Source organism: Fringilla coelebs (assembly GCF_963513975.1).
Source record: "Fringilla coelebs genome assembly, chromosome: 4".
In the NCBI taxonomy this organism is placed as follows: Eukaryota; Metazoa; Chordata; class Aves; order Passeriformes; family Fringillidae; genus Fringilla; species Fringilla coelebs.
The window spans coordinates 15,673,135-15,697,048 of record NC_140032.1 but is presented as its reverse complement, the minus strand read 5'-3'; the positions used below and the strand labels follow the sequence as shown (position 1 = coordinate 15,697,048).

At 39.6% G+C, this 23,914-nt stretch overlaps 1 protein-coding gene across 6 annotated transcripts in view; it reads left to right on the top strand.

Moving 5' to 3' along the window:
- LDB2 (LIM domain binding 2) overlaps positions 1 to 23,914 on the top strand; it is a 211,348-nt gene that overhangs the window by 163,154 nt on the left and 24,280 nt on the right. For all 6 annotated transcript variants that reach the window (XM_084204321.1, XM_084204322.1, XM_084204320.1 and 3 more), the window contains exons 4-5: positions 845 to 967; positions 2,547 to 2,630. In XM_084204321.1, coding sequence (XP_084060447.1) covers positions 845 to 967; positions 2,547 to 2,630 — 207 coding nt within the window. The remainder of the gene's footprint in view (positions 1 to 844; positions 968 to 2,546; positions 2,631 to 23,914) is intronic.

Sequence of the window (23,914 nt, the reverse complement as noted above, 5' to 3'; positions counted from 1 at the left end):
TTATAGGTAGCGCCCACTTGCTGCATTTATTCCTCCTATATTTTCTGTCCTTTCTTAGACAAGATTCCTCACAAAGCTGTGAGAGCCACTTTCTGTGGAAGTAACTCCATTGTCTGGCTCTCCTCTGCTCCCCTCACTCTCAAACCTGTGGGCTATGCAGCTCCTAGGGCCCCATGGCAGGGACCCACCTGACTTTCCTTGGAAGGGGGGATTAATAAAATTAGATAAGAGGAAAAAAAACCAAAACAACCTCTCCCCCCACCCCCCCACCCCGCCCCTAAAAAAAGAAATTCACCACAAATACAAACCCAACAGAAGAAAATGCTCGGAAAAGAAAAAAAATATTATGAAAATGGTGAAAAAAAAGTTTGGCCACAGGCATTCAGGGCATTGCCTACTCCAACTGGACATGAGAGAAAGGTTTATATGCCAACCTATAGTAAGTCTAAACCAGGTTGGGAACGAGAGGTTCAGCAACTTGCCATCAAGTGCACTCAGTTGCACCACAGTCACCTCCACTGCGAGGTTCAGTCATTAATTAGCAGTAGCAAACCGTGAGGAAAAGAGAATTGGTGCAATAAATAAGATTTAGCACACAATATTCTATGTTTGTAAAATGCTGTAAAATCTATAGCATTATAAGTTACTGTCTCTGAGGTAAGGCCTATGAAGTAATTTTCCCACATTCGCTTTTTTCTCCCCAAGAGGATGAAAAACAATTAATCTAGCAGAGATGAACAATAGAATACTGCTCTGATATTTTTGAATGTTGTTTAATCGATGATACAATAGCAACGAAAACAAAATTCCTGGGAATTTATTTCATGCATTTTATGTATTCTAGGTATGCACAGAAGGACGTCTTATCTTGGAGTTTACTTTTGATGACCTTATGAGAATAAAAACATGGCACTTTACTATTAGACAATACAGAGAATTAGTCCCACGCAGCATTCTAGCCATGCATGTAAGTAATCCTTTATTCATTTGACCTAATGCAAAGAGATGAGATTAGGTTTATGAAGAACTCCGGAAAATTTCACACCCAAGGCAATTAACTATAAATATTTTGGTTTGCCTGCAACTACATCTATTCACAAGTTCTTTCTCCCTTGTTTTTCAGTGCTCTATTATTGCCACTGTTGCTATGTTTTCATTCTATTTTAGCACGTAATTTTCTTTTTAATCCCACTTGGTTGTCTGTATGATTTGGGTCCAAAATCTCTTCTTATTGACCTGAACTACCAGAAAATTCAGACCAAAGTCTGAATTTTCACTGTTGTACCAATGATAATTTTGAAATGAAGCAAACTGATGTTACCCTTACATAGACAGAAGATAAGAAATTGCCATATATTTACTTAGAAACCTTTAGAATTTTAATGCAGACCCTCTTTTTGTTTCACATTTCACGACTTTCTTTTGTTATTGAATGAAAACACACACAATAAAGCATTGAAGTATTAAATATTCTACAAGTTAAAGTCAAAATATAATAAGATAAATTGTAGAGAAACAAAGAACATACTTCCATTGACACTTTCATTTCCTCACCATAGACCCACTCCTGCTAGTAGCACCCTGATATACAAAATCAATTGCAAGAGTATGGTTTTATAAAGGGTAAGAACACAGACACAAAGATTTTCCTATATTTTGACATCAAGTTACTTAGATACCCCCAGATAAAAATGCATTAATAGTGAGGAATCATATACAGCTTAAACTGGACCTTTTCCAAAGTGCTATTACAAGCCTAAAGAAAACACCTTTGAAAACCCACCCTACCATTCTGTCCCAGGATTATCTGCTCTTTTAGGGAACTGATCAACTGAGCTCTTCAGCAGTATCCCATTAAGGGACAATGAGGATGGCCATGATTGACATTATGCATTTAGGGGAATGCTAAATTCATCGTGGAAGCAGGTTAGACAGCAACCAGCAGGTATTAATTTTAGTAATGAGATTGATCTCATTTTAAAGAGGAGGCTGGTCTCACAGGTAAAGCTCCTGGCTAGGGTCAGGGAAGGACTATACTTGCATTTTTCTCCATTTAATTCTGGTAAAATAACTTGGATCAGAAGGGTTCTCCAGACTGTGCTTAATGTCACATATTTGATGAGGTCTTTCTGCTGAAGTTTCTTACCCACAAAAATAAAATGATGTGTTCTTTATTCCTGCCTTTTTCTGTCTAGTCTCCTGGGACTCACAGCCAATAAATAGAAGCTCAAAGTGTACTGCAATCCCTCAGGAAGCTCTTTGGTCACTTACATGACCAGACCTCTTAGGTCTACCTATTGAATGGGTGGTCAGGGATCAAAGGAACATATTGGAAAACAGCCTTTAGTCTGCTCCAATATCATAACGCTTTAAATTTTCCTTTGCATATGGATCTCTAGCCTATTACATAAATTTAGCATCAGTGTATAATTTCCATAGCAGTGGCACTGCTTTTCAGGGAACCCTCCCTCCATTCCACTAAGCACATAGAAAAAATACCCCAGTGAAGAGCAAAGTGAAAATTCTTTTTTCCTTTGTTGTTTAAGGCACAAGACCCTCAGGTGCTGGAGCAGCTGTCCAAAAACATCACTCGAATGGGTCTGACAAACTTCACCCTCAACTACCTCAGGGTAAGCATACCATAGCTGTATTTTGTGAGCATTTTTTAAAAGGTACTGTTGGCTTTGAGTCAATATAATGACAGCAGAGCCTGTTTTGATCAGGTAAGAAATTGACCTAACCCTTAATGAGGGTGGAGGAAAAACAAAGACGCTGCAGTAGAGATGTAGCTGATAACAATGGGCTATTAAAAAGGCTAAGAATTTTATCATTCACTCCAAGCCTCGTGTGAGTAGCCCCTCTTTTTAACAGCCTTCTTCTCAGTTTTGAGTAATGCCTTTATTTTATTGTAAGCAAGGAATTCCCAGTATTTTTCCTCTCTGTTTCACTGTGCCTGAGAAAATGGCAGCTAATTCTTATAAAAAACTGCCTGTCTTCTCCAGATTTTCAACCTTGCCACCTCTCCTAGGCAGAGGCAGGGCTGAGGGAAGGTTGAGCTCCAGCCCTGTTTGCAGCAGCCCCTCAAAGCAGTCCTCACTTCACATGCCTCTGGGAGCCTGAGCTTCCTCCTTCGCCTTGCCCTGAATGGAGTGTGGTTTTTGCGATTAAATAATGCATTTGTTCCCATTGCTTTTTGACCCTTAAAGTGCATTCAAAGTTTAGATGTTTATTTTTATTTTTTAAAGTGTTCCCTGGTGTGGGCTTACAATACATACACAGAAATACAGATTTGTAGAGTTCATATTTCAAGCTTAAAATTCAGATATGTCCAATTTCTAGATGCGCCATCAGTGGATAAAATGAGGCAATTTGCACAAAGATACACCAAGCTAACTTGGCCAGGACTATCTGGTTTTATTCTTTTTAATTTTATGAGTAATTATTCAAGGTATTTTTTTAAGATAACACAAGCACTAGAAAATGCAGCTATTTTCAGCCTAATGTAGAGCTGTGCCTAAGTGTGCAATTTAGTTGTACTTCATTCAGTTCTGTGAACCTTGTAATGCCTTCCCTGTGGATGGATGGAGTCCTGTCCCCAGAGTGTTTTGAACTCCAGGGAGACAGTGTGCAGAACCGAAATGCTGGCGAGATGTCTCTCACTGTGTCCCTACAGGTTATTGATATCCTGTAGTTGTACTTACTCTCCCAACAGCATAAGCCATTGCTGATTGTTGCTTATGTGGTATTAATGTAAAAAATTACTGTTCAAATTACAGCCTGAGTTGTGCAGGGCAGGTCTGTTCTTTTGTAAATGAAAGAAGAATATGGCGTAAAACCTCAGAGGAATAATACATTGCATTAGGATTTTTCCATGTGTAAATGTAAGATTAACATGTCCATGTAATGCACATTGTATTCTCGTGCTTAGTTTAGTTTGTGATTTGGTACAGAGAGAAGCTCTTGTGCTCTGGCAACCCTGCAACCACACTGTCAGTGTTTTGTGGTGGGGCATCCTAGAGAAAATCCCACTGGGGATTCCTCCTCGGTCAGGGCACGTTTTGCCTTACATGTCATGCATTACATGCTCGTGGCAAACTGGGCTGAAAGTGGCTGACTTAGGTAGGGGATTTCTGTGGTTTCTTTGAAAACCGTGCAGTGGCACCAGGCATTGACCACATCTGGGGTGTTTGCTCCCCTGGCTGTGACGGGACCTGGTGTCACAGCCTTGGGCTGGCCCCAGCAGCCTCTTCGGGGCTCCCAGGGCCAGGCAGGATCTGCGGCATCCCCTCTGTCCCTGACCCCTTCTGCTCCTCCGTGGTGGAGTCTGTGATTGCTCCATGTGACAATGCAAACGACAAAGGCAGGGCTCGGGTTAGGAGGCAGCTGCCATCAGGTACCCATGCTGCTCCCTCTGTTAGCATCAAAAAAAAAAAAAGCAAGGAAGGAAGAGGGAGAGGGAGGAAAAAAAACTCAGAAAAAGAAAACTGGGATCAAGATAAGCACTAGGGAGATGAGCAGTGAAGTGGGAGGGGATGAAAAGATAAAGTCTTACTTTTTTTCTTCTTCCAGACTAGTTTTGTTAGCTTAACAGATGACATTAGGTCTCCGGGTGCAAAGCTTCCTCTGGCTCCCGCTGTGGTGATTCCAAGAGGAAATCTTTTTTTCTCAAGCCAATCTTTACATGTCTCTTTTTCTTCTGGTGAGGGATTGATCATTCTGCTCTTTTTTCCAGATGTTTGGTTCATCATGGCAGTGTGCATTACATGGTGTACTTCCATTTTGATTTGCTTCTTTTCCAGTTACTTTCCTCTGTTAATTTTAACATGAAAATATTTTCTGAGCTCAGGCACTAAAAATCATGTACTAAAATAATGTGGTTAATTTAAGGTGTTCTGTTTTGTAGGTTTTTAAGTCAGCATTTTATGATATTTTATTCAGTCTTCCCAGTGTTTAGTAATTAGCACTGTTGCATGATTTTGAATAAGGATCAGAAACTAAGCATAAAAATTATTTTCTTTTTTTTCTGCTGCACACAGCAAAGGCTTGTGATACTCATAAGCAAAAACTTCAGTGATGGGCGGAATTAATCATTTTTATTCTCCAGCGTGCACACAGCAGCAAGCTGTGCTGCAGTTTCTTTAAAGGCAGAATTTAAACCTGGATTTCAGATGGTTGTGATATAAGGCATAGCCTGTGTTTTTTGGGCTCTAGATATCACAGAATGCTAAATCATTGCTAGTTGGGATAATTGCAGTTGCTGGCACGTAAACCTCCATTCCTGAGTGCCACATGCTTGTAGAGCCACAGCTTTGGATGTGTGCCCTGGTTTGTCTTCATTCATTGCAAGTAAAGCTGTCCAGCATAGAAGAACATTGATTTTTTAAATCGCATATAATACAAATTTAAAATATATCTTCTTGGAACCTGGAAATGAAATGTTTTGTCCTATGTCAATTGCCAAATGGGCTTTCTCTCTGTTTTCTCTGGCTCTGTATAAAACCATAGGGTTACTTTCTTTCTAGTTACGAGTTTGTTTTGTTCCAGCATAATTGATTACCTCATCAATGAGGTCAGTGTACTTTGCTGTAGCTGCTGACTAGAAGTTGAATAGGCTGTCTCAGAAATAATAAGCAAAACCTTGTAGGTTTTAAATTAATATCAAGCTTTTTAAAATGTAATTTCTTATCAAGTCATCAAGAAGTAGATATTACGAACTATCAGATAATAAGGCCAAGACCTAGTCTCAGTCAGTACAAGTCCAGGAACAAACAGGAATCCTGTACAGAATTTGGAGGTGAAGATAACATTGAGAAGAACAGTTTCCACCAAGCTACAATAATTTAGTCCCCACAGTGCCTTATATTTTTTTTTAATTTTTTAGTTGCTGAGGTTTTTTTATCTATATCTTCATTGCTGAGGTTTTTTTATCTATATCTTCAATGCATAATAGACTGGAATGTACTCTAAAAGCAATAGCTCTATGCTAGCAGCATTATTGAAAATTTGGAACTCTGCTATTTCTTGTTGCCATCTATAAAATTATTCATTCTCTTAAAATTCCTGACATTATGAGAAAGTCATCCGCTACTGTCAATTAAGGAGGATTACCTGGCCTGAGCCTTGAAAGATAATTGTACCTTGCCCAGCTGGTTTTCAAAATTTGCCTCTGCTTTCCTGCACTGGCTGGCTGGAGTGATTTCTTAGACCTCTTCCCCAGATGTATCTGTTGCATCCTCCCCACACTGTGGTCTGCTCTGGTAGCCAGTTTATTGATGTTAATGGAGCTAAATCTGCACCTGCCCCTTGCAAAGTCAGAGTCAGCGTGGCAGAGCGCTCCTGCTCTGCGTCAGGAGAGGTTCCTAGGCAGGGGAATGCACACTCCCATTGTCCCTCACTTCCTGTATGGCTCCATTAACCAGGGCTTGCTTATCCGAGCTACAAATTATCCAATTTGTTTGTTCTCTATATAAGACAATAACGAGGTGTTACTATTGCTACACAGAGGACAATATTTTCTAAGTCCTCTCTTTCACTAATTTAGTTCCTCGCTAGACATTTTTTGATTTCTTCTGCTGGGAGGATAAATGTAAATTCTTTAATGGGACACAATTTTCTAAAGGCACTACTTACACTATAATCAAAAGCTGTTTGTGTGTATACCCAGTGCGTGCACAAAATTTTCTTTTCCACATGCAAAATCGACACACATGTAACACTTTAATGTGTAGGGAAATTTGATTTTCTAAATATGGTTTCAAGCACAGGAAAGATATGAGCTGAAATCGTTTTGGGGATATTTTGCTCTTAATCCCTAACAGTTTGTGGCAGCTATCTGGCCAATATTTTATGGCTGTTGGTGTATCTTTAGTGAAGAAGGAGAAAGTTTACATGCATACAAGTTCAGGATGCAAAGTCAGGTGCTTGGGGGAAAAGAAATGCTATACTTATAGTCACAAGTGGCATGAACAGCCTATGAACTCATTTCCCTTTGTGAGTTATGTTATGTCATCATCAAATAGCATCATCAGGCAGTGCATGGGCTAACCAGCCCTCACTCAATAGCAAGTGCTCCAGTTCCACTCATTTTCTTGTAGGGTCTTCCCCAGTATCATTCTGCCACCCAAGGAAGTTGGTGGAATCATAATTCCTGGAGGTATTTAAAAGACCTGAGGAGGTGGCACTTAGGGACATGGCTTAGTGGTGGCCTTGCAGTGCTGGGTTAGTGGCTGGACTCAATGGTCTAAGAAGTGTTTCCCAACCTAAACTACTCTCTGATTTCATCTCAGCTGCAACCTTGACAGCTGCATGGCTTCTACCAGCTAAGCAGGCATTGTCTGCATTCCAGTGTGCCCGTGCACATGTGGCATTAGGGCACATGGATGAGCACTGGGGCAGTCTGAGGGAACAACTAAAGGGAAGTGCCCTTTCTGAGAAAGCAAGGGCCTGATTTTGCATAACACTTGGGATTTCATCTTGCCTCATATACTAACAACAAAACCATTGCTATTGGATGCAGTCTGTTGTCTAAGGCTGGCTATGTATTTGAAAGAGTAGATGGCATTTCTGGAAACAGACTAGTGAAAAGTCTTTTTCCATGACTAACACAGCAAAGCTTGGGAACAAGGGCAGTTTGTTAAAGCAGGACTGGACTGCTCTAAAGCCTATCCTTTCTTGTTCTACAGTCCCCTGCTTCTGCCATGTTTCCATGTCTTCAGTAGCTGCAAGTGAAGCCCTGCACAAAGGAACTTCATTTGTTTGTGCTGTGCACTGAATGGGGGGTGCTAGGGAAACAGGGGATGGGTTCAGGTGCTGTACCCTACTGGATGTGAATGAGAAGTTCTATTAAGGGCTCTCAAGCACTCAAAGGAGGGGGTTTAGATCATTTAATTCTCTTGGTGACTTTCATATGAAAGCTGCCAAAATTTTAAAGAATCCTCTGTGCTGTAGATGGTGAAAGCAGACACAATATTTTGTAGTCTTAATTCCTGTAAAAAGTGGAATTTTTCAATCTGGGGGTAGCTCTCCACAGAAAAATATAGCCAAACCCAGAGGATTCTCACAGAAGGATTCAGATTACTGTAGCTGGCTATCCATAATCTATCTGTGCCAACTATAATTAGCTGATTCTGCCAAGGTTTTCTGGTAATGTAATTTCTTAGCATTTATTTTAGTAATGATCACAGTGGTTTCTGTTCCTCTCTTTTATGCATCTAATGCTTTAGGGATGGTGTTATATGTTACTTTCACAATAATAAATGAGAAGGAATGTATTTGCTCATACAGTCAAATGTTAGCTTTTCACTTTTAATAAAGACAGAACATCACAGAATCTGTATATCAGGAGTTAATTCATCATAAGCATGAAATATCAGAGGAAATAGGGATGGGAGAGTTGTAGAAGATGAGGCAGGTAGAGAATTAAGCACCAACTTAGAATTTTCTAAAGCAAATTTGGAATCTGAAGCAATCACTGGATAGGACATGGATTGGAAAGATAATATTCATATTGCTAGAAATAATACTATGTGTGTGCTTTTCATAATACTAAATGGTGTGGTTTTCATCCCTTGATTTCTAACCATTTTACTAAAACAAATGGGAAAATTGCAGCACATGAGAAACAAAAAAAGATGGAGCAAACCCAATAGCATTTAAAAAAGTCAGATGACAGTTTTAAACCAGACTGGAGAGAAGAGTGAGCTGGTGCAGTAGTGTCCTCTTCTGCTCGTAATGATTCAGAAAGAGATTTTAGTGTCTGTGAATATCAGAAATTTCAGAAGTCAGTGAAAACTGGGCAATGGGAACAAAGAACAAGAGACAACAGACAGCAGAATACAAATTGGGATTTCAGCAGAACTGGCAGATTTTATCAGTGTTCTGGAGATGGCAATGGCAAGTTTTCACACAAAGAGCACTAACAGGCTCATGGGTATCAGTTAAGGAGAAAGATGTGTGTGTATGAGCACAAGCCAGTTCCTCTGCTCCCTGGACATACAGACCATATGACCTTTGAAATAAAATTAAGGTCTGGGCTAATGAAAGGATGATAATCAGCAATGTGAGTCCTTGAAGCATCCATGAGTAAGAAATCAGAATGAAGTTAGGTTGGAGCAGTTTAAAATCAGAATGTCAGAAGGGTAAAAGGGAGAAAAAGAAAGACAAAGACAAAGCAGTAGTCATATAAAAACAAGCTACAAGATTTGAACTAATAATGTTATTTCAGAAAAGAAAAAAGATGAAAAAAAGGTCCAAGAACACAGCCACAGGCTCTCTTTTTAGAAGACCAATTTGGACTAGTATGCAGTACAGTCATAAATAATAATAACTATTAATTAAGTTTAGCAATGAGACCTGCAGAGGTACAATTTGTATGAAGACCTGAAAATGCCCAAACCAGCTTCTTGTTCAAAGCAATGAAAACAGCAAAAAATTTTAATTAGTTGTTTAATATTGAATATCCATCAGTATTTGGTATGAATTGGTATGCAGGGAGGAGTGCTCCAAAGCGGTCAAGAAATAGGCTTTAATGCAAAGCTGGTGGTTCAAACCTTTGTTCTTGGAAGAAGTTGTTTTAGAACTTAAAATATTTATTATGGAAAGCTTTGGGCAACCCTAAGGTCTGATACTCATCTGGAAAGGGAATCCTGTGGCCTATCCACTCACATTTTTAATGTTCATGAAGATAGTTTCATGAGTCTGCCTATTGTGATATGACAAGCAACTAGCTCAGATAACCTTGTGGTTTTCTATACATTGTTGCTGGTTAGCCTGCTTATCCCCTTCCCTTCCCCTGCCACTCTTTGTATGGGTAAAACAGCATTACTGTTTACCCATCTCTGCTGGAGAGATCTTTCATGCATCTCAAGCTAAAATTTGACTGTTCAATAGAAGGTTTTCCTTGGGCTATTGAGTTTGATCCTACTTCTAGGAAGTTTCTGAAAAGCCTTTGCCTTTCTTGTGTGATGCCCTGATCCTTGTGTTTATTGAGGATACCTACCCACTTTGTCACTTTATTCTGTCTATATACTTCCATTTTATAATCTGCCTATTTTAATCTCTCTCTGTAATCTCTCCATTTTATAATCACAACAGAACCCCTAAACACCAAAATCTGACTCTAAACAGTAAAATACTTTAGAGACTATTAGTCTGGGTTAGAGACTGGCACACAGAAAGCTAAATTTGTCTTGTGATCACCTCCCTTGTACTGGTGCAAGCACTGTTGGAGTCAGGTCAGGTGACTGATCTGATGAAAGAGCTAATCTAATCCTTTTCACCTAAATTATGACCATCCTTAGTAGCTCCCCAAGTGCTACTTGGGCTGGGCAGAGAACAGAGAAGCAGTATGGATTCATATCAGCTGGCTCCTCTCAAAGCTGGACCTCATCTTCAAATTTGCCAACACTGATAGAAGACAACAAGAAAGAGCTGGGGGATCCCACAGATTAAGTAGGGTTCCATAAAGCTGTAAATTTCCCTTTTATTCTTCTGGGTCTGGAACATTATACTGATTGTGCCTCATGTATTATTGTTTCACAGTTTTAAGTGTGTTCCTTTCATTAAAGTGACCACTGACTTTCAACCATAGATCTTAGAGCAGACACTTGCTCAAAACAGATTACCATAATTTACAAAACTTGAATTGAAAACAAAATAAGCATAAACAGAAAAGTTTGATTTTTTGCACTACTTCTGAATGAAAAGAAAAATCTATCTGTATACACACATGTATTTATATAAATGGAACACCCATTTCTGTAGGTATGCTGTGAACCATACTGTTCACTACCTTTGCAATTAATTGTCACTATTCTCCTACTGGAAACCTTCAGTAAAATTTTTCCTTGCTGTATGCACACATGCATGAATATTAGTGTCCATCATAAATGTGTAGATCTATGCATTCCATTTGATTTCTAAGCCTACCTTTTTTGATATTAAAGGGGATATCAACAGGTGTATCAAATTCATAAATGGAAGTCCACGATTTTGTGTTTACCCTGCTTCAGGTAGACCCATGGGATGTAATGTGGAGAATGTATAGGCAGCACTAATGAGAAAAAGTGCTGAACCAAACCTGTACTGATGCCCACATAGGGCTTGTGAGCACAGGGGGCCAGAGGACATTGAGACTTGACACAAGAGCTGTGTCGTTTCTAGTGCTATGTTCTGCATGGCCAGAAAACTGTGCTGTGGTAAATACTCCTCCTACTCTGACCTGCTTCCTCAGCCTTGTGCCTTGTTACCTTTTCTACTTGGTGCTGCTGCCTCACAATTATTCACAGGGAAGTTCGTTCATCAAGGATCCAGTTCAACATCCGTTAGAGTCAATGGGTATATCTCCTATGATCCAGATGTCATCTCATAGTTTTTCATTTGTTTGGAGGTATTTTATGCACATAAAATCCAATTTATTGAAATTAATTTCTCTATTCCTTTAGGCAGTTTTAGCCATGAAAATGTCATGCTTTGTGAACAGCCACAACAAATGGTTATTGTTATTGCTTTTTTGTTTTTCTTTTCTTTTCAAATTTTGTGACAAAAAAAAAAATTAGCTTGATTAACCACAGATTACAGTTCTGAGGTGAGCTAAAGGAACAAATATCAACTTGGGGATCTGATTTGAAGAAAGACTTTAAGCACAAAAAAGAATGGAGGAACACAGAAAAATAGAGCTTTCATAGCAAGACAGAGAATCATCTCATTTTATTAATCATTCAGGCAAAACTTAGAGCTGACTTAATTAAAGGCCTGTGCACCATTTCTATCCATGATAAGATGGTTTTCCATAAAGTGAGGATGAGTCACATGAAAAAAAAACTCCCCAGCTGCATTCCCTAGCTAAGATTTCATAGCATTTCATTTATAAAGCAGAATTGGACTCAGTCATGCTGGATCAAAACCTTCAAAGGAAACACAAGCAGCTCCATTTTGTCTAAACCAAATGGCGTTGGTGATTAGGCAGAGACCACAGTACTCTGGAGCAGATCTTGTCTCATTCTGGTACTTTGCTAGTCCAGCTTTTCAGTAATACTGCTGCATACCACAGTGGAATGTAGGTCCCATGTCTACAAGATGGCACAGGTTTCTTTCTAGAGATTTTCCAATCAAAGTAAGGAAATATAAAAGGAAATAATTTTTTAATAGTGATAAGCAAAGGAGAAGGAAGTAAATTTCCATCTTCTAAACACTACACCAGACCTTTTCACTGATTAACTTTTGGTGAGGTACATTAGAGCTATGGTATCATTTGAAATATTTTAGTCTATTTAATAGCAAGTCTGTATTTTATAACTATCTCAACATCGTGGTGGTATTCTACTGTATCCTTGGATACCTTACTGATTTTCTTTAGCAGTGTGTGAGATAAGATTTTCATCCATACAAAGGACAGTATACCATATATTCTATTGCTAAGTGCTCTTGAACAATGTAATTTAAAAAATGAGTTAATTTTACTAAAATAATTGCAGTAAAAAACAGAACATGAAATATAGCTTGCTCCTTATGATAGTTAACAGTGTAAGGAGAATGACAACTTATTCAGAACAAAACATATATTCTTGAAGTCTTTCAATGTTAACACCAAATATCATATTCATGATACTTTTTGTTTCTTTTAGGCACTTTCTTGGTTTCTAATTGAATTTTGAAGACAATCTGGTCTCTTTATTTCTCAGTTTCTTTCTAGTTTAGTATAAGGATAGGTTGATTCCTATAGTCTTATTCTAATATTTGGATTCCTACTATGGGCCACTTTACTACCTAAGTAACCTTTCTGTTGCTCTAATAAATTATAAGGAAAACTTCTGCTTTTAATCACACACATATACAAACTGGAACAACATCTTGGAAAGCAGAGACCTTTCTCCAGAGTGACATAAGTGGGTGCAAACCTTCTCCTGTGGAAGTTACATGTTTGATTACCTGCAGCAATACAAGGTGTGGAGACTATCAGATAAATCACAGCAGTGAAGGACGTGTGGACACTGTCATGGTCTGACCTCCAAGGCTTGCTTCATAGTCTCTGCTGTCAGCCCACTTCTGCTGAGAACACAGGGCCCAGTTAAGCATTTCTCAAGGCTCTTCTGGGTACAAACCCTCTTTAAAAGGAAAAGGCTTCCTTATAGACCAAAAAACCCACCACAGAGGCTTCAAGAACTGTCTTTTTCATTGACTACTGGAGCAGAGATTAGAAATATATGAAGCAAGGGTAAACAGCAAAAACAAAATCTACCCACATAAACCAAAGCTCTGTAGCCCCCCAGGGGACTTGAGAAGGATGCTGGCTATGAAGGTGCTCTCACTTTTCTGCTTTCACTGTCCTTCAACATTTCTTGCATCAAATTCTGCTGAACAACACTTCCTTAAAGAGCAAAGAATACCAGAGAAGTCATTGCAAGGGTCATAATATAAAACATACTTTTAAAATGCTGATTGGTTTGGAATTGTATTTTAGGCTTTTTTTCTTGCCTTTTCCTTTAAGTGAATTTAAAGAGGAAAACAGCTTTTTTGATACCTGCTACGAAGGCTGTTACTGGTCATTGATAATGCCTTTGTGTAAGTAGAAGTTGTGATTGCTTAGTACTCTCAAAATGGATGTATCATAACAGCTTTTATTCCTAATTTATATTCTTAAGCAAACCTAAAGGGAGCTTACATTTTTAACTTCCAGTGTTTGATTTCATTGTTCAAAGTTTTATTCTTTTTTTTTCCTTAGTTTCTTTCTGAACAAAAATTAGATTAGAAAGAACTTCAAAGGATACCAGCTGCAAGAGGCTTGTTGATTTCAGTGGAATTATACCAAGTTATAAAAAAAATCAGGTCAAAACAGGGAAAAAACTTACAGAAGTATATGCATTTAATATTCTTCAAGCTTGCTTTGACAAAGCTCTTGAAAGGTGATCTGCTTACATTTTGCACACACTCATTTCTTTTAGGTACATAAATGGATGCTTTTCCAAACAATTAATACAATTCATCTTTGCTCAGCTTCATACTAGTAAGGCTGGAATCGAGTTCATGAAACAGTGTCTGAGGTTAGTTATAGATGCAGTCCAAAAAGCTATTCATCTATGTGTGATCATGAAAGGTGAGGTATACAAAGGTGGAAACAGCCATTTGGCATTGCATCTAGCATAAAGATGATCTGTGCCTTAGGAATAAGGCAATATGGACAGATCTCATTAGCCACTTTATTCCTATCTGCAAGAGCTGTTAGAATCATCCATTTAATGACATTCAACTTTCTGCACTTTAATAAATTCATAAGGTCTAGAATATCATAGGAATTGTGATTATGCAGAAAACACTTTTGGTGATGAACAACTCAACTTCCCACTCAGGAGCGCTCAAAACCCTTAAACAAAACCCCTAAGGGGTTAATCTGCCATGGCTTTTTTGGGCTTTTGCTTATCATATAGGTATTTTTATATGAATATAAAATTTTGTGTTTTCCTCAATTTAGTTGAAAAAAACCACCCCTATATTTGTTGGCCATTTTAGGCAGTGTGTTACTGCAGCAATGGGAAAGTCTAGAGAGTGCATCTCTGCTTGGTTATCAGTCTTAAACACCTTGAATAAATAGTATAGCATCAGGAAAACCAGATGACTTCAGCCATCCAAAAATACAAGAAAATGCATTGCCTGCAGCCTCTTGCAACTATTATAAAATAGAAATAATTATGGAGAGGGGGAAAAAGTTCAGCCGTGTACGTTTACTAAAGCATATGTCCGTGTCATCATTTAAAATGTGCCTGAAAGTTCTAGCATTTTAAAGCCATTTCATATAATGAATTTTGTTATGTCTTCTCATTTTCTGTGGACTCTGAAAATCTAGATCTTCCTGGACTCCCATCATGATAGTATCTGATGGTTTTGCATTTTTATTTTATTGTACCAATATTGTTGTAAAAGCTATTATATCCATTGCACAGCTGAGGAGCTGAGGATGCTTAGAAGGACATAAAGCCACAGTCTGACATAGTGGCTTCACTGCAGCCTTCAGCCAGAGGGTTATCTTTTTGATTTCATTGCTTGGGACACCACAGACATCTGTGCCACCGTGGTTTTCAGCCAGTCACTGTGTTGTTTATTTCTACAGCAAAGCATGAGAGGTGGGAGGAGATGCCTGGCTTTTTCTGGTATTCCAGAGCCCTTGCCCCAAAGTCTTGACACATGGGTCAACATCCTGCTTAACCTGAGAGAGTCAAAAGCCTCATGTGCACATACACCGCGAACAGGCTAAAAAAAATATAGTGGGTGCTACGAGCAACTTATTGAAGCAGGTCCATGATGAAACATGACTAAAAACAAGGAGTTATCTTCTCCAGTCTGCTCTCAGGATTCATTTTTTTAATTGAAGAGTGACTGAACAGCAGGTTTGAGTGACCATGCTAGTGGTTGCTCTTCTGTACATGTACACAACTTGTACTTCTGTGTGCTTAGGCCGTCCACATCTGTCAGAGTTGGAGCTCATTTGCCTTTTCAAAACCCCCAGGTTTTGTTCATCTTTGTGTATTAAACAGCATCTAGGGGTGTTCTTGGGTACCTGAATGCACTGTCTATGCTCTTTTAGAGCTGTTCCTGCCTACTTTGCTCACTCCCAAAGAATTCCTGGGCACAGTTCAGGAGTTGGCATGACAGTCAGTACACTGCTGGAAGGGAATTTGTATGTAGGCTCCTGTCTTGGTGCATAAGAAGGCTTAACTTTGTGAAGGTAGGACAGTCTCTGCCAGTTGGCCTCACTGCCAGAGAACAGTGCTGGCACATTTCATTTAAGAGAGTTGCTATGTCTTAACAGTCTTGAACATGATGTTTTTGGAATTCTGAATTGTTTGAGTATGTACCAGGCTCACCTCAACCAATGCAGGTGAAACACGGGATTTTTGTGGCTCATACTCTTGGAGTCAAGGGCTTAAATGTAGGTACTTTGGGATCCCTTTTTTCTGATATTTGATTTAGTAGTACAACTGAGGTCACAGAACAAGAATGAGCTTTAAGACCAGCTCTCCTAATTTTTTCCCAGATATCATTATCACCATTTCATTCAGCTATTTCTTCTGTATTAACAGAAACACATGCTTGTGTGTATCTTTTATTTCTGTCACTGGAAAATACTACTATTTTTGTCCTGTGTACTGGGATCACAGTAGGTAATAACAATTTTCCCTGTCAGCTAGCAGGAGAAATGGCATTCTCTTTTTACTCCATTCCCATATACACTTCTAGAAGTGAAAGAAACTTTTCTCTCTGGAAGAGGCCTGCTGCCTGGACTGAAGGCAGGCATGTAGCAGCCAAGCAGAGTGGCCAGCTGGTGAGAATGTGTTCAGCAGAACATAGTCCAGGATGTGAGGACAAGTCCTGAATGCCATGGAGAACCTATAACACTTGGAAATGTGTATCTGGGCACACAAAATGGGGCTAAAATCTCAAAAAAAACCCCTAAAATAATAAAATTAATGGTTCCTTCTTGACTACCTCGGGTCTTCGCATGTCTGTCTGAGTGAAGTAAGAATTTACCTTTTGATGTCTTCAGTTTGTGCTGCAAAGTCAAGCAGCTCACACAGACTAGAGGGGTTTTTCGTTTTTGAGTCACATTTTACAGCAGAACAGGTAAGGGCCAAATGCAGGGCTGGTACATGAAACAGAAGGAACACAGCCTGGCTTTCAAACTCTAAGCAATAGTTTGCAGTACTAGCAATTAGTGAAAAGATATTTGTACATGTAAACTGCAAGTCTTATCTGGAAATCACTGAGTTAATAATCTTGGGACCTTATGATGTTCCTTTTACCAAGACACAGCAGTTTAAGGACACTGTTGTGTGAAACTTTCTGCAAATCTGGTAATAGATCAGCTGGTCTGTTTTTAAAAGGAGGGAAGGAAGGCTATTTATTTCCCCCCAAAGGAACTGCTACAAAGCTATTTTCCTTATCAGAAGAACACCTTTTTCCTGAATGTTATCTCTGACATTTGTTCTTTATAACCTAATGAGAGCAGGTGGAACACCATGGGAATGAGTAATTGTTGATTTGATATAATTTTAACTTTTGTTGTGAGCCTGCACATGGAGTTGGTATTTTGAGCCTTCATTTTGCTTATTGGTGACCTTGGGCTATTTTGTAGTCAATAAGAGAGGGAGAAGATGGGGCTTCTTTTTACAGCTAGGCTGTTAGATGGCTCAAACTCTTGCCTAGAGACCATGCAAGGTTTCTCTATATATTTTTTTTTTTTATTTTGTGAGCAGCAGAGTGTTCTTGATCTTCCCACATAAAATGGTAGGGTGTATTTGTAATTTAGGTTCTCCTCTGAATGTTTGAATTAGCCCCTTGCACATCTTGTAACAAGCACACAGTGGCCTTCCTGGCAGAGAGTCCTGCAGTGCAGGTGGAGGGAGGCAGCACGGAGCCCTGCCCGCTGCCCCCAGCGCTCAGCAGGGCTGGAAGTCAGCTGGGTGTTGCTGCCCTGGCACACAACCTGACCTTTTCTCCTTAGGAAGGGTTCCAGGAATTCCCCCAGGGATCTTTGGGCGTGGTCATTCCCAGGAGATGGACTTTCCTCTACCAGACATAAGGGGCTATGCACACCTGTTACTCCACTCGGTGGTATCGGCGTAGAGACTGATCCTCTCTGCACTGGATGCAGCGTTGTGCATCCCAGGGGCTGGGACAGAAGCTTGTATGTCCTCAGATATGTCTGTACTACACCCATGGCCAGCCTGTTTTAATTTCCCTTCTTGGTAATAAACAAGTAGGAAGGACACCTGAGGTTAAAAACTTTCAGCACAAAAAGTAAAACCATGAAAAGTAAATATTTAACCTCATCTGTGCCCAGGTGCAGCCTCTTTCTATCCTGGCATGAACCCAGTGGTGTGTTAAATTCTGAATACAGAATACGAGCTTGTAGAGTATCAAAGCTCAGGGAATAGTCTGATATACTCTCTTGAATCTTAAATGGCTGAAGAGCCATGGTATTTTTCCATGTCCCTAGTACTTTACATGGTACTCTAATACCAAACCCTAGATGAAGGTGAATACCCAGTGTTGCTACTCTGCCAGGATCAGAGGACAGTTTCTATAACAATAGGCAGAAAAACTGCTTTGGCTCAGCCTGACAGTTAAATGACCATTCTTTTTATTTCCATCAGGAAAAGTGTTCTTCCAAATACCACTTTCTTCTCTTCACCATACTTGGCTACTGGGAAAACCAAAAGAGTAATACACAAATAAAAAGTAATTTAAATGTAATAGACATGTAAATATAAATGTAATATAAATGTAATATGAATGTAGTTTGTTCTATTGTCATCTCTCTGGACTACTGGCCAAAGAGATTTGGTGCCCAGCTGTTATGTCATCTTTCTCATGGATGTGTAAGGTTGATCCCCAAGAAGTCATCCAAGTCTGGGCCTGAGAGCCACAAACCCACACAGTAGCATCATCCTCTGCGCCAGGGTGACCCTTTCTGGGGAGCTGTGACAATCAGCAGTAATAAAAGCTAAAACAAGATAGCTTTCCTTAAAGAAGCCAGCAAGAATCTGGCTCAGAATACAATCCTGAAGATGCCTTTGTCTATCAGCAAGCAGAAAACTGTCTCCAGTTGCTTTTAGAAACCCACATACAGATTGTCCGTCTGTACCGTTTCTTAAGCAGCGTTGGTCCCAGTTTCAGCCACACATTTCTGACCACATGCTGCCTATTTCCCAGTTATTTCTTGGACAGATCTCTTGCCCCAGCTGTTTTGCTGTACAGCCACACAAACAGCAGTGCTAGCACGGCAGAGGGACAGCATGGTGCTGCTTTAGCTGGCATTGCCACCTAAGAAACACCAGCCTTAGTGCAGTGTCCTTTGGATCCTGTCCCTTCCCAAACCTTCCACGTGATATTTTCTGGCCTTGCTTTCCAGGAGAGGGGGAGAAGGAAGGGAATACAATCTATGAGTACTAACATCTCTGAATTAAGTTTTTTCCCAAGTAGCAGTTTATTCAACATATGATGGACCATTCAATCACAGGTTGGATACAAGTACTTGCACTCGTTTCAGAAGACAAGTTTAACTCATTTCTCCACTAAACCCCAGATTAATGAAGGCTTGGGGACACTGGGGCATACTTAGAGAACATAAAAATATTGCCATAATTTTTTATGTTCTCCACACCATAAATGTTCACTTCATGGTGCACATACCATATTGCTTTCCAGAACAGCCAGACTAGGGTTCTTTTGCAGTCTGCAAAACCAATTAAAAGCTTAAAAACAAGTGGTCTGAAAGAGCATATTCCTGCTAAACCTTTACTGGTCAGTGGGGTCTGCAGACTAATTTATCCTCACTTGATCACTCATACCATAATGATCTCATCCTTTTCCCATTCAATCTCAGAATGTTTTTAATGATTGGAAATCTGTGTCTATGGCTGTGCTTTATATACCCTGTGCCATTTTATAGATTTAAGGAAATTTCTTAGCAAGAGTTTCCACCTTTCATTTGAGCTAACTAAGAGGCACTTCAAGTTGTATGATTCTTCAGCAGCACCTCCCAGAATGAACCCACTCAGGAAGAACAAGATAAATCAAACAATATAGGCAAGGACATAATGCAGACAATTCACAATAATAAAGTATCTGCATTAGTCTCAAAACAGTAATTCAGAGGAGCATAGGATTAACCAAATACTCTATATGCCAGTTCATTTGCACCATCTGCTGAACCTCATATCAGAAGGTGAAAGGATAATAGACACATGGGGCTGTGTGTTGAAATAGATTTGGAAAAAGAAAATTGTTTCAGAAAGCTATGCAAACAAAAATCTGGGTGCTTACAAATCTTCAGCCAGGAGAGGGAAGAAAAAATGATGTCACTTTGTAGATCTCAGAGATTTGCTTTTTTCATTTACCATTTTTAGCAGTGGGGTAGGTAGTGGAGCTTAATATAATCTACTCTGGAGCCCAGCTCAGACAGGAATTGCTATTTAACTGTAGGAACCACAAGCATGGTTCCTATTATGCAGAGAACATGAAATTTTTCAAGTGTGCATGGATGCTGTGAATGAGTACATGTAAAGCTGGGGCTTGGACATAGCCACCAGGACACAGCCACAGACTGACTGTGTTTAAATGGTTTAGACATTGCAGCCACTTGCTAAGAATCTTCTATGTTCACCAGAGCATGTGAGAGACATTTGGAACCTTTCAGCTGATCCTCAGATCAATAATATTACTAAGAATGCTTTCCTAGAAAATGTGATCAAAAGCTGAGAAATGATGTTGTTCAGTTACTGTTGTAAAATATGTGTATTAGTTAAAAGATGGTATTGGATTTCCGCATTGCCAAACACAGGAACACTAAAATAGGGAAAAAGATCCCATTATTCCAGAAGTCTGGGAAGTGCTAGTGGATCTCTCTGAAGTGTCATATGGTGTATTAGCATAAACCAACCCATAAACCAACCCTGAAAATATGTGTTTATTTGTCTTCATCAAGACCGCTTAAATATTGGAAGCTACAGTTTTTGCCTTGTAATATAAATTGCTACAAGAAATGTAAATTAATTGTTACTTATTTAATTGATAATAATTACACTTAACAATCTGTGCTGCAAAAGGTAATGGCTGTAAAAGTCAAAAGGCATTTGCACAGAAGTTTAATTTGGTGATAAATGGCTTCCTTTTGTGAGATGATAACAGCTGCAAATACAGTCCCATCTTTAAAAACTTGGAAAATTCTGGTTTTGCTGCAAGGAAAAAAAAAATCTGTCTCTCTTCTTTTGGTGTTGTATAGGACAGTATTCTGGAACATGACTGTTAAAATTAGAAAGGTTGAAAGGTTCCTTTAAAATGCAGTAAAAAGTAATTGTTTATTTTAAATATCAGTTCGTATAGTGTCAGAACACCCCAAAAATACTCATGATACTCATGAAAGCATCATTGATTCATAGAGAGATGGTGTTAAAGGACATAAGGCACCAGAATAGAATTCAGTCTGACTTTATGTATATCACAGGCCGTTATACCTCACTGTATTACTGCCAAACTGAGCCTAGTGGCTTCAATTTCACTGAGACATAACTGGTGTTTGGCAAGAGCAGAAAGTATCCTCAGAGTACCCATTTCAAATTATGGAATTATTAGTTTCCTTATTATATAGATGGGACACAGAGTAGTTTGGGGAACCATTGAAAGGTCTTTCTGGATGCTATATGCCCTACCAAGAGGCTATTTTCTCATGGAAAAAAAAAAAAAATGAAAACACCACAGGAATCTTGAGGTCTCACTAACTCCTTCTCCATAAAACTGACTTCTCCTGACGCTAAGGGTGATAATGAGAATTTGACGATTGTTCTGTGACTTGTGAGATATTTTTGTTCCTGGCTGGAACACATTAAAAAGCTGTTTTGAAGATAGAGGATACATTACTGTGTTCACACTAGCAAAAAAAGTTCAAAATCTCTCCTTGGTCTCTAAAAGCACTGAACTGCCTGAAGAAAATAAATGTGTTAGCATAGGCAAAATTACCCAAACCTTGTGCCAGAATTGAAATTCACATTGCCTTGCTCACGTAAGAAGGTGCAAATTATGTTTTTTTCATATAAATAAAGTTTAAAAAGCCAAATTGCAGTTGTTTTTGTGGTCAGAGTTTCCAGCGACAGGCACCATGCCTTGTGAGCTTCCGAAGATGTGACCACTCTGGAAATAAGCTGTCACAGCATCAGCACTGGGACCACTGCACTGTCTCCACATGCATCAGTAATTTATGGGCAATGCTGTTTGCAAGGGACCACAGATACTGGCTTCCTCATCCAGTCTGTCCAATTAGTCCAGCTCCTCTTCATTATGGAAAACAAGCAGGACATTCCAGTCAGCAGAGCTGTGGCTGTCACTGGGTGGATGATGCTCCCTGTCTGCATTTGCACTGACAAATTAGATGGATCTATGGCACTAAGAGCTGGCATATAAATGTCTGCCCATATATGACCCATTGGCACGTCTTCCCAATTCATCCCATGCCACCTCACTGTCTCCCAAACTGTCTTGGTGCCTTTTTCAGAGCAACCTGGGTGAGAGTGGTTTTTAGTAAGTGTGACTGGGGCCACCCTCTGCTGGGAGCAGGCAGGGCTGAGCTGTGTGCAAGTGCTGCACTGGCACCCTCTCTGAGGGCTGGAGAATGGGCCTCACCTGCTTCATTTGGGAATATTGCAGTTTATAATGTATCCATAAGTGGTTCCATCCCCATTAGCAATGTATCCTCATGCATTAGATCATCAAGCCATATAAATTTAGAATGGCTCAGATTAGAGCAAAATTGTATTTCTGTTATATTAACAGAGCATCCATTGTGGAACTGAGTGTCTGTGTTGGGCAATACCTGATCTGATGCTGGAATGGAACTGGCAGATGATCCCTTGTATACCATGAAGCATGCTGATAACAAAAGTAATTGTCAAATTTTCTTGAAAAATATTGAACTGGTCAAATTAATTTCTACAAGCACAGCTGTCTGCATCACTGATACCCAGGAGTTTTAACACCAGGGCTGATGTGCTGCTGAAGCACAACCTTAGTCACACACTTAAGCAGCTTTGAGAGCGGTGCTGCAGTGCAATTGGTAGCACTGATACACACACAGAAGACCTTTCTCAATATTGCTGTTACTGAGAACTTCAAATGAATGGATGCATTTGAAAGACTTCCCAGAAAATACATTTCCTTTTCAGCTGGCAGCTCATTTATTCATCTAAGTAGTCTGTGGATTAAGTAATTTGACACATTTCTTTTGTGAAAAAATTGTGTGTTATTGCTCTCTCCTTTTTCCATCTCACCTGTACAACTAACCCAGAAATTCAATACAGATATTTCAAGGCACACACCAAGACCAGCCAGCAGCCACCCCAAGTCATCTGGTAACCACCACAGGGCCAATAAATGGGTTCACAAACCAGGGAGGGAAAACCAGAAACAGGGAAAGGGTTAAGAATGTTGTTTTCTCCTATTTGCTTATTAGCTCAGTTCTTGGCATAGAACTCTCTGGACACAGACAAAGAGGGAGCACAGATTTTAGTAATTTCATGTCTTGGAAGATGAGTGCAGGGAGGTCTGATTGAGGAACAGCATCATGTATTATAACACACCAGAATGATCTAGTATCTAATTTTTTAAGTGACCAGCAGATTGGACATCCTGATTTTTGTATATGTGTAGGAACTCTCAGTTTGTTGCTACTGTTAGTACTTCTTCTTTCTGTTCATGCTGTGCTGCAGGGTGGGGTGGGCGGGAAGAGGCTGGACTCTGCCCATTCAGATGCAGCTGCCATGTCATGGCACTTTCCTGTCTGTTTCCCTGGGGGTGACTTTCACAGCACAGACACTCAGAAGGCAGTGCCAGTGTCCCCACACAATGTCCCCACACAATGTCACCACAGCACTGCAAGGAGCAGTCGTTCTGGGAAGCAGAGGCCACACGTGCCACAGTGTTTTACCTCCACCTGATCACCATATCCACCTACCTAAAATTCCATCTCTGTTTTCTATATAGATCCTGACAGAACAGCTCAAGTACACTGTGTACAGTCAAGAGGACAAGTATTGATTTTGCTGTACCTGAATAAAATTCTTAGCAGAAAAACAAAGCTAATGTTGGTGTTTCGGTTTTTCTCTCTTTTGACTTCTGTGTGTGGGTTTCTGTTCTCACCATACAGCATTTGATCCATGCAAGGTGCACAGTCAGACCTTGATTTTTATGATGTGCACAAGGCTCTGATCTGTGCAGGCACGATTTCAGAGCCAGTAAATAATTTTGCCTATGTTTTATTGCCTGTATTTAACTGAAGTGCAGAGCAATAATTTCCTTCCTACTGACAAATCAGCGAATCAGATAGGCAGCTATTACATTTTTCTGGTGTAATTATGAGGAACCATACCCT